At 41.5% G+C, this 11,458-nt stretch overlaps 1 protein-coding gene across 3 annotated transcripts in view; it reads left to right on the forward strand.

The window, feature by feature from the left end:
• The window catches only part of Ndrg3 (NDRG family member 3), a 67,276-nt gene that overhangs the window by 39,165 nt on the left and 16,653 nt on the right, over positions 1 to 11,458 (forward strand). For all 3 annotated transcript variants that reach the window (XM_005363033.2, XM_005363034.2, XM_026787131.1), the window contains 4 exons: positions 4,824 to 4,929; positions 7,018 to 7,138; positions 9,104 to 9,166; positions 11,312 to 11,372. In XM_005363033.2, the coding sequence (XP_005363090.1) occupies positions 4,824 to 4,929; positions 7,018 to 7,138; positions 9,104 to 9,166; positions 11,312 to 11,372 (351 nt within the window). The remainder of the gene's footprint in view (positions 1 to 4,823; positions 4,930 to 7,017; positions 7,139 to 9,103; positions 9,167 to 11,311; positions 11,373 to 11,458) is intronic.

Here is an 11,458-nt window from a genome sequence, read left to right on the forward strand (position 1 = left end):
AAAAAAAAAAAAAAAAATCAGCCAGAAAGGTGTTGGTGATCCATGCCTTTAATCCCAGCACTCAGTGAATATTAATGGACAGGAAGAAACTCTTGTCTGGCAGGATATATCATTTCTGTAGAAGAAGCTGATAATGGTGTATGATAATCCAGGCTTGACCAAGGATTGAATAATTTCATGTTGCCTGTTTAATTGCAGTAACTCTGCAAAGGACCCATTTGAGGACTAGATATTATTACTACAGTGCCAATCAGTGTATGTGATCACTTCTTCAAAGGTGTTCAAATGGTTTTAAACCTCTGCAGATGAGGTCACTTGGACAATGTCTTATTACCAAGAAAGAATTAAGTTGGTGGCAAGTGAGAGACAGGGTAGGAGGAACTTACTGGAAAAGTCAAAAACAAACAAAAATCACAAATCACCACCTGCCTGTACGCTCTGTAAGTGGAGGGTTTATTCATTCAACAGGTCATATCACATCACATGTATGATGGCTACCAACTTTTTAAAACCCTACATCCCAGAGCCACAGTGCTAAGAAAAAAATTCTGTAACATTATGATAAAGTCTAGGGCAGGATTCTCATTGGTAGAGAGATACTCACACATGGTGTCATACACAGCACACCCCTGAAACACCATGTGGTTAGAGAGAGTTCTGGGGTATTTTAGGGGTTGGTTGGTTGTTCTTTCTCTCTCCTCATTGTCAGCTAAGGTTGTGGAAAGAAGATACTTGATCTGGTTCTGAAGAAGGAAAAGACTTTTTAGGTTGACATATTGCAAAAGAAAGATTTTCAGATGAGAAACGTGTCTGTGGAAAGGCTGGAAGTTGTGGGTGGGCGCAAAGCAAAAACTAGATGCCTGAAAGTGTTGTGTGAACCAGAGTGAAAGGCGCGAGAGGAAGGAGGGGAGAAAGTTAAGGCCAGAGTCAGAGGAAATGTGTCATAAACCTTTAAACAGGGAAATGTGATAGGACAGAGGAGAAGTAATTGGCAGGTTATTTTTTGCACTGAGATTATACAAGTGAACCTTATGCCTCTGTACAGGACTAAGGTAGTGAATGGGGCATTATATCAAAAAACCCTATGCACCAGGACTTGGAGTGTAGCTCAGATGAAGTACAATTGCCTAGCAAAGACCTGAGTTCCACAAACATCACACCTGCTTTTTGGAACAATAAAATTTTATACTAAAAAACATGTTTAATAGGAAAGAAGTGGTCATAACTCAACTGAAATAAAAAAAAAAAACAAAGCCGGGCGATGGTGGCGCACGCCTTTAATCCCAGCACTCGGGAGGCAGAGGCAGGCGGCTCTCTGTGAGTTCGAGACCAGCCTGGTCTACAGAGCTAGTTCCAGGACAGGATCCAAAGCCACAGAGAAACCCTGTCTCGAAAAAACAAACAAAAAAAAAAAAAAACAAGTAGAACTGTGGCAAACACATCTTTAGCTAAAGGGAGAGGACACGAGAAAGAGACCAGAGTTGGTGGTTATCCAATACTGGTACCACCCTAGCTCAAATTAAGAGGCTTTCTAATTAAGATGAATCTTTGGTTGATGGGGCAAGGCAGTCAGGATAAGGAATTCAGCGGCCTGTATGAGCTGGGGTTGCTTTATAAGTCTGAAGTGTAACGTGTTCATAAAGTATACAACACAGAGACAGACTCAAGAGCCTATGAGAAGGCATCTTGAGCTCCACCCTTTGATCACTGGCTGCCATTGTGGGTCACATTCTAGAATAGTGATGTGTAAGTCACTTGAGAAAGAGCCAGTGAGACAGATGAGGTTGACTACAGCAGAAAGGCAGCTGCAGCTCACACGCTGAAGTGCTCTGACCATTGAATCAGCTCCACAGCCTGGGTCTGCACCTCTTCCCCTCGTTTACAATGGAAATATATCCACAAATCCCCATGGAGGTTAGTGCCTTCTTTCTCTTCGTGCTGTTGCTCTCAGACCATTTACATTCACAGTCTTTCAAAAGGAAGAGGAACTCCGGGACAATGACACAGGGCAACAGAACAAAACAGGGCAGCAAATCAGAGTGAAGACTCCTGGCCCTTTGATGCTTCGGTTGTTACACGATCTGAAGGCATATTATGGGGAGGTAGGGACTGAGCTCTCCCTGAAAGGTTGAGATTTTGTTGAGGGTCCAATTTTGACTCTGAATTTCATACACATTGTGGGTGATGACAAAGCAGTGTTTGTCCCGTCCCCCTTCCCACGTTAAAGTGTTCTTTTTTTAACCCTGTCGTCTTCAGCTCCATTTTTACCATTGTTCTGTTCCTCCTTTTTCAGCTCAGTGTCCATCTTCTCATACACATAGTACCACTGACTACTGGCTAGGGGCTGGAAGACTCCTGTGTTAAGGTCACATTGTAATTGAATGCTTTCTGGGGCTCAGAGGCTTAGCTGGGGCCCAAGCAGACTGTTTGAGCAAGATTTTATTAAAGGTTTAGGTGAGGCAGAAGGAAGATTCTACTGCTGGATGATCATAGTGACACATTTGGGGAACCTTTCTTGAACTGTGATACCTAAAACTTAGAGCTCTTAGACCCCTCCTCCCTCCTTTTCCCCACCTATGTTTGTTTCTCAATAAACAGAACACGGAGACGAAACTCCCGTACCCTTGAGTTCCCTTTCGGACTCCATTTTCTTCCTCAAGGAGGCAAAGCCCTCAGACTAGCATACATTGCTTCCAATACTGCATTTGTTAAATATCATAAACACATAGAATTTGTGGTGTGCTGTGGAATGTCTTTATGAATGATTTATTGCACATATAATCTTCTCTGTCCTGCTCTTACTAGGCACTTATTTTTAAATATTTCTTGGTGTTAATGATTGTACTGCTAGTTGACTTGTTTTCATTTCATTGTATAAATAAATCATGATTTATTAATTTCCCTGTTAATGTATATGGGGGCTGGTTTTTTTAAAAATAAGCATGGTTGATGATTTTGTGTATATACCCATGCTTGAGAATTTCTTCAGATATACCTGAAAGGAGGATTATTACTAGGGATATATAATGAGATACTCTTTTAAAAAAAAAAGCCAACCCCCCTACACACACACGCACACACACCTTTGAGGGTACAAATGTTGTAGGCAGGCCCTTCTCAACACAACCAGAGATTTCCAAACTCTTCTCCAAAACATTTTTTACTTTCCTGATTGCTTTCTTAATTTTCTAGGATAGGACCGTATTTCTCAAAAGCTGTTATTATGGATTGGTTAGGTTTTGGTTTCATTGTTTGACACTGTCCAGAATATAGTATTTCTAAGGCAGCAACACCTCTCTGGTTTGCTCTATAAACCTCAGAGCTCAGATCAGAATATAGCATGTAGGAAGGGTTTAAAAAGCAGATATTCAATAAATTACCTTGGTCTGTTTGTGTGTACACAAGCACATACATATGTAAATACCTTCTGTAAGTCTGACATGTCTATAAACAGAAGTTCATGCAATAACAGGGATTTATATCTTCATAGTCTTTCTATCCAAACCCTATGCTTCATATTATAACCAGTTCACAATATCTAAGTCTAGTCTTCATTTCTTCCTTTTGTGTAAGCCATGCAGTGAGCTTTCATGGGCAAAATCAGCAACTGGGTATGTCAGATAGTGAAACCTGCATACGGGAATCAATAAAGGTCTCTGTGCTCTGGTCTGGAGGCTGGGATTTGAGATATACTGATGTCCTACTAGGCAGAATTGTCTTTTCCACATGAGAGAAACCATGCGTTCTAATGAGCTTCACTATTAAATAAAAAATTGTACTGGAAATCCATTGCATTTGCTGAGATTCTCACTGGCATAATTAATTCTTTCTTATCCATGTGAAACTTTCTAAGACAGATGGAGACTTCAGCAGAAATTCATGAGGCAAAGTGCTATAATTTTTTTTTAGAAATGTAAGAGTTGGAAAAGACTAGAATAAACCTCAACATTCTGCCCCCTCTCTCTTCTCCACCCATCATTCTCTGTTGCTGCAGGCACTCCCAGCACTACCAATTGCAAACCTTCCTGACTTTACTCAGTTCCCTGGGCTGAGTGCTACTCTGACTACCTCTTAATTTTGCTTCGGTCCGTGTCTATGAGATATATAGAACAAACTGCCCAGCACATCCTAAACCAGGAGCTGTCCAGGCTGTCTTAAGAGCACACACACTGAGGACCAGGAGTTAGAGAAGTAGCAGGCCACTCAGAAGCTACCAAGGTTACTTTCCTGCTTTAGGAGAAGCACCGAGTCACAGATGTGGTCTCTCGATCCCAAACACAAATTCCTAGAGAAAGATGCTGACATCACATGACCAGATGCATTCCTACCTCTAGGAAGCTGTGGCTCAAAGGTTTCATGTACACACATGGCAGCCAAGAGCCACTCTTGTAATGGACAGATGATATAGGACACATCCAAGAAAGGAGAAGAATTCGAGGCCAAGATGCCTTTTGGTGTCTACTGGAATTATCTGCAGCTAGACACGTGTTCAAGATCTTTGAAGCCTCTGGCTTTTTACCCAGGAATAGTTTTACATTTTCTGTTTCTTAACTATTTTTTCCTTAAATATTTCCTGGCTCTTTATCTAATTTGTTGATCTCCTTCCCATACCAAATTACAAATTTATCAACAAATTCTTGATTTCCTGGTCTCCTAAAAACTGAGCTTTGAGGACAACAAGGAATCTTTTTCTGTGTATTTATTTATTATCTGACTAGTAGATAATAAATTAGAAAGTTCAAATAGTGTGTGTAGTACTGTCTATTTCTGGTGGGCTTATGATCCATTAAGCCTTTCTAAGATTTTATGTTGTCTTTTTGCAGGAACATGACATTGAAACACCCCATGGTATGGTCCACGTCACCATAAGAGGCTTACCAAAAGGAAACAGACCAGTTATCCTGACATATCATGACATTGGGCTCAACCGTATGTATTGATTTACAGCTTCACTTTTTAATCAGCATCTGTAATCTCTATATATTAAGGGAACAATAGTATTCCATTTTTATTTATTTGTTGATCGATTGATCGGTTTTTCAAGGCAAACTCTCTCTGTGTAACAGCCCTGGCTGTCCTGGAACTCTTCTCTGTTCAAGGCTAGCCTTGAACTCACAGAGATCTACCTGTCATGTGCTGGCATTAAATCATATTTTTATTTACTTTTTTATTTTTTTGGATAGTCTTCCATTTTTTTTTGAAAAATTATTTTATGTGTATGACTGCTTGTACTGCATGTACACTGCCTGTGTGCTTGGTACCTGTGGATATCCAAAAAGGGCATCAGATCCCTGGAACTTCAGTTACAGACAGTTGTAAGCCACCATGTGGGTGCTAAGAAGCTAGCTCTCTAGCCCTAAATAGTGGTATTTAATAAAGGAGAGCTAGTCTTTCTATTTGTTTGTTTATTTATTTATTTACTTTTTTTTTTTTTTTCGAGACAAGGTTTCTCTGTAGCTTTGGTGCCTGCCTCTGCCTCCCTAGTGCTGGGATTAAAGGCATGTACCACCACTGTCCGGCCGAACTAGTCTTTCTTACACTCCATCTTTATTGTCACATGTAGGGTTACCATCTTTAGGTAGCATTCAGGGCATGTACTTGGAGGATTTTAGACTATATACTCCTTTTTGTTGTGTCCACTTCAGACTGACCTGTCAGGTACTATGAGAGCAGAGCCAAAGTCCCTTTCCTGTTTTTTGTTTGGTTGTAAGGGTACTGGAGACTGAATGCAGGGCCATGCTCATGCGCAGTAAGTGCTCTTCCACCACCTAAGCCATGGTGCTTTGTTTATGTTTGAGGTTAGAAAAATCTAGAGTTTCAACTTAATTTTGTTGTGCACCGAATTAAGTTTTCTTTCTACAGCCTATTACTAGGTTCTTTAAGTAGGTGCTCCATCATGATGCAGTTTGAGTATCCCTATTATTCAAGCTCAAATACAAAACTACAAAATCTGGAGCTGTTTTAATGCTGCTGTGTTGTGATGAGTAGAAATTTCTATGTCTGACTTAAGGTAATAGTCACATTCAACAAAGAGGTGCACTAAAAGTACTGAATACAATAATCATTAGACAATCTGTATTAGGTATATGTGAGATTAAAAATGAGCCGGGCTGTGGTGGCGCATGCCTTTAATCCCAATACTCAGGAGGCAGAGACAGGTGGATCTCTGTGAGTTCGAGGCCAGTCTGGTCTAAAAGAGCTAGTTCCAGGACAGGCTCCAAAGCTACAGAGAAACCCTGTCTCGAAAAAAAAAATTCAAAAAAAAATATTTTTGTATTCAAGTTTAATATAAAACCAGAAGATTTCTCATTATTTATATGCAGATATTTAAAAAAACAAAAGTCTGGGTACTTCTGTTAAAAAAGCATTTCAGAAAAGCAACACTGAACATGTGGAATGAGTTTAGTCTCTAAGCCAAAAATTATGTAACGCCAGTACTTGGAATACCCTCTCAAGGTTAGGTTCTAACTACCAGTGCACAGACTCTCAAAACCTGTATCCTTCATGCAGCTCTGGCTTGCAGAGTGTTGAGTTGACGGCTCAGGGCTGAGATTTAGCATGAGAAGTGATGAAGACCCTACGCTAAGAGGAAAGAAATAGGGCAGCATCTCCTCCATGAGTATAGCCCCATGTGGTCAGCAGCTGGGAATGTCCTCTACCCAGGGTCAGGGGAAGGTCAGTGTCTCCTCATCAGGTAGAGGATCAAGGTGCATGAAAGACACAGCATTGTGGGTAGGAGATTATTTTGTGCACCACTAGGAAACCCAGCAAACATCCACAAGGTGTTCCTACTCTGAACCAATGGTGTGGAGATGAGAACCATTTGCTCTCCAGGCACAGAGGTGCCTCCTGTGCAGTCTTCCTTCAGCAGCCTGAGTGAGGCTGTGTGCAGACTCCTCACTTAAGTGGACTGGGGCTGAGAAGGGAGAGAAAGAGCAGGGGCTCAGCATTGCTGAGCAGAGGAAAACTGGGGGAGAGCTGGAGAGCTTATGATCCACGGGTGTTCTCGTCTCATAGATAAATCCTGTTTCAACACCTTCTTCAACTTCGAGGATATGCAGGAGATTACCCAGCATTTTGCTGTCTGTCACGTGGATGCCCCAGGCCAGCAAGAAGGGGCCCCCTCCTTCCCAACAGGGTAAGGCCACAGGGAAGACTTCTGGGAGGCTTGAGGCCAAAGAACAAATGGGTGGATGGTAGGGGCTCTTGGTGTGTTTCCCTCCCTGTGATGGTATCACACTTACAAGAGGTGCTGCTTGCCTGTCTTTCTGCCCCTGGTCTCAGAAGCCTGTGTGTAAGTGTGTTGAGGGCTGCTGTGTTTTCACATACCCAGGATTGCCACTGCATGGCCGGGACCTATGTGCCTGTAGTCACAAGGCAGAATGTGTCTGGAGCTCCCACTTCTCACAGACTCCCATCTGTCCCGACTCCTTTGTTGTACACTTGTCACTTCTGTGTCTCTTCCTAAAGTGCCCGACACGTAGGCAGAGCCCAGACTCCTCTGAACCTGCTCTGGGAGTGCCTTCCCATTGGAATTCCCACCTAGAGATGGATTTTGGACACCTGGGGAACCATTTATTCTGACGCCATCTTGACAGGCAAGGGTACCATCTGACTGACCTTGGCATTCAACATCATGCTAAACTTGCTCTGTATGTTGGCATCACAGATTCCCAAGGGAGCGTTTGCACCTGCATAGAACCCAGGCTTTCCAGAAACCGTTAAATGCTCATGTTTGTTAGCGCACTCGATCCCTACAACCCTATAGGATCTGTGTCACTGTACAAATAAGTAGCCGGGCTGGGATTCGAACCCAAGAAGTCTTGTTACAGAATCTACATTAACTCTTTCCAAGCTGTTGTGTCTCTCACATAGGAGTTGTTATTCGCCCAGGTGATATCTACCAAGATTTTTTTCCTAATTTGTGCACAGGTGGTGTGAGAGCGCTCCATTCCTTACCGTGTTCAGCAGAAGCAGACTGAGCGCCTGTTGATTGTGGAGCAGAGGGCAGAGGTCGCCAAACACGGGCGATTATTTAACACGCATATGGGCGATTATTTTACAGGCACACACACGCACCTCACACGCATGCACCTCACACACAATCAGTGTCATTTTAAAATATTCTCTCTCTCACTGACGCTGTCCTCTCTGTGACTCTCTCCTTCTCTTCCTCCTCTGGGGCAGCCCCTGGGCTTGCCTGGTGATTTTAGAATCAGTTCATATCATAAATAAGCAGTTGTCATTCATCCAGATGACATCCATCAAGGTTTTTTCTGACTTTTGCATAAATAGTTTTGAGAACATTCTATCCCATATAGTGTTCACCAGATGCAGTCTGAGCTCCATATTGGTTATGGAACACATCCTACCTCCTTATATAGGAGGCCATTTACTATATAAAGACTAGCCAAATATATACACGCACACATGCACATACTTACTCTAATACAATTTACTGTAAGATATATATATATATATATAAAATCTTAAAATATCCTGTCCCTCTTTGAATCTATCATCTCTGTGATTTTCTCCTTACTCTTCCTCTGGTCAGCTCCTGGACTTGCCTGCCCATTTTAGAATCAGTTCATGTTATAATTAAGCAGTTTATAAAAGAAACATGTTATCTTACACCTAAATGAAATAAATGAGTATTTATTCTGAGGAACCCAAGTTCTATAATAGTGCATAGGCCCAGGAAATTGATACTTTCTGTTACAATTAACTTTCTAAATATGATTGACAGACTGCAAGCTATTTCCTGAGTTGTCTCTTGCTGCTGGACATTCCTGAGCCTGGAAACGAATGTTAAGAATTTGGAAATAGCACACAGTAGGCCATCTCGCCAGTTCTCTTCCTATAGCTTCCTCTGCTATAAGGGGTGTGGCCCCTCTTACGTCCTTCCTCACATGGCCGCCGTGGAGGATCATGGATCAGGCCACAGTTGTTTCCAGGCAACTATACCACACCCTTTGAGCCCTTGGTTAAAAGGAAAAGAAAAATCTTGTTTTTCTCCAAGATTCCTGGACTGGTCAATGTTTCCTAGAGACTGGGAATTGTGGATGCTTTCTGATTCAGAAGGTGTTCTTCTCGGTTTCAGGTATCAGTACCCCACCATGGATGAGCTGGCTGAAATGCTGCCTCCTGTACTTACACACTTAAGGTGAGTAGATTCTATAGTTTTCTACTTTCTCCCCTGTCTTTGCTGCAAATGAAACCCAGGGTTTCACTCCCAATAAACAGGTGTCTTTTCACTGAGATTTATTATCTTGTTTTGACTCTAGTTTATATTCTCTAAACTAGTGATTCACAAACAGAAGAGTCATTATGTTCATTGCACTTACGTGGGTGTAGGTGATAACCAATCATAATAGATGCCTTAGACAAAGTAGGGTAGGGTGTATCTCAGTGATAAAGCACATGTTAGCAAGTATTGTGCCCTGAGATTGATCTTGAGCACTAAGCAATATCAGTACAAAGAAATATATGAATATTATGATAGCTAAAAGAGCAGGCTCCTCATAAATGAAGTTAGCTAGCAAATGTCCTCCTGGGTACGTGCCATATAGGCTATGATAGAGAGCCAGGGCAAAAGAAAGACAGAATAATTATAAGATCAAATGGAGGAAAGGCATGTTGAACAACCTGAGAAAAACAGACCAGATTCCGTAAGCCTGAAAGATCAGATAAAAGTTCACAATATCTGTTGGTGGAGACTGCTTGTTCGGGCCTGGCCGCCCAGACCCGAAATAATCACACAAAAACTGTATTTATTACAATACTGTTTGGCCAATAGCTTAAGCTTCTTTTTTTTAAAAAAAAAATCTATATTTAGATATTTATTATGTATACAATATTCTGTCTGTGTGTATGCCTGCAGGGCAAAAGAGGGCACCAGACCCCATTACAGATGGTTGTGAGCCACCATGTGGTTGCTGGGAATTGAACTCAGGACCTTTGGAAGAGCAGGCAATGCTCTTAACCTCTGAGCCATCTCTCCAGCCCCCTAGCTTAAGCTTCTTATTAACTAACTCTTACATTTTAAATTAGCCCAATTTCTATTATTTTATCTTTTACCATGAGGCTCGTGATTTACTGGTACCGGCATGCGGGTGTCTTTCTCCTCCCGTGGCTACATGGCGTCTCCATGGTGTCTCCATGGTGTCTCCCTGTCTCTGCCTTCTTTCATCCTCTATCTGCTTGGAATTTCCACCTTACTCAATTCTGCCCTCCCATAGGCCAAAGCAGCTTTATTCATTAACCCATGGTATTCACAGTATACAGAGGGGAATCCCACATCAAATGTCCTTATTGTAATAAAGAAAGACATCAATGAATTTTAATTCTGGAGTGATACATAGTTAGACTTTTAAAGGGATTGCTGTAGGTATATAAATTATATGTTGGTAAAACTATTTAACTTTAAAACAAGAATTATTCCTATTCTAGTTATTTGTAGAGGAGTAAAAGGAAAATGTATGGAGACAAGTTAAACAACCATAGTAGTTTAGGAAAAAGATAAAATTAGCTTGGTACTTGATTCTGTTTAGGGTTGGATTAAAATGCATTGTGAAGGCTGAAGAGAGGGCTCAGCAGTTGAGATTCCTGCCCCTGCAGAGAACCTAGGTGGTTCCCAGTACCTCTGTTGGGTGACTAACAACTGTCTCTAGCTCCAGCTCCAGGAGATTCATTGCCCTCTTTTGGACTCCACACTCACCCTGCACTTAACTCACACACAGATACAGGTGTATTTTCTTAAATATAATCATCTTTAAAAATAAATGAAAGCTTATTTAAAATTTATTTAAATGAAAATTTATTTAAAAAAATTAAAATTATAAAAACGTAAAGTGGGTAGTAACTAATGGAAATAATTCTGGGTAGTTTCTACAAGATTTACTGATGAATTTTGAGGTAGTAGTGAAAATAAATTCCAGGTTTGAGACATATATATATATATATATATACACACAGTTTTTGAGACTGGGTCTCTCTTATAGCCCTGGCCTTCCTGGAGCTCACTATGTAGACCAGGCTGGCCTGGAACTCACAACAATCTGCCTGCATCTGCCTCCCAACTGCTGAAATTAAAGGTGTGTACCACCACCCCCACAGCATATTTTATCAACCTTTAAAAGCAAATTTGAAAGTAGGTGGTGTTACCCTTGTTGATATTGGTAAGACACTGAAGTTTGAAAAGTTGAAGAAGCTTGTCTAAGAAACTGTGTGAGACTCTGCATATACACGCAGCTTGTATTCTTTCCAAACGTAGTTGACTCAGTCAATTGTTGATGTGTCCTCTTCACAGTCTGAAGGGCATCATTGGTATTGGAGTTGGAGCAGGAGCCTACATCCTCAGCCGATTTGCAGTAAGTACAGGAAGGATTAGTCTCAACTCCCCGAGGCAGTGTGTGGGTCCCAGGCGGGTGCCTGCCTGCTTGTGTTGGTTATGTAA

This window comes from Microtus ochrogaster, linkage group LG8, assembly GCF_000317375.1.
Source record: "Microtus ochrogaster isolate Prairie Vole_2 linkage group LG8, MicOch1.0, whole genome shotgun sequence".
Lineage (NCBI taxonomy): Eukaryota > Metazoa > Chordata > Mammalia > Rodentia > Cricetidae > Microtus > Microtus ochrogaster.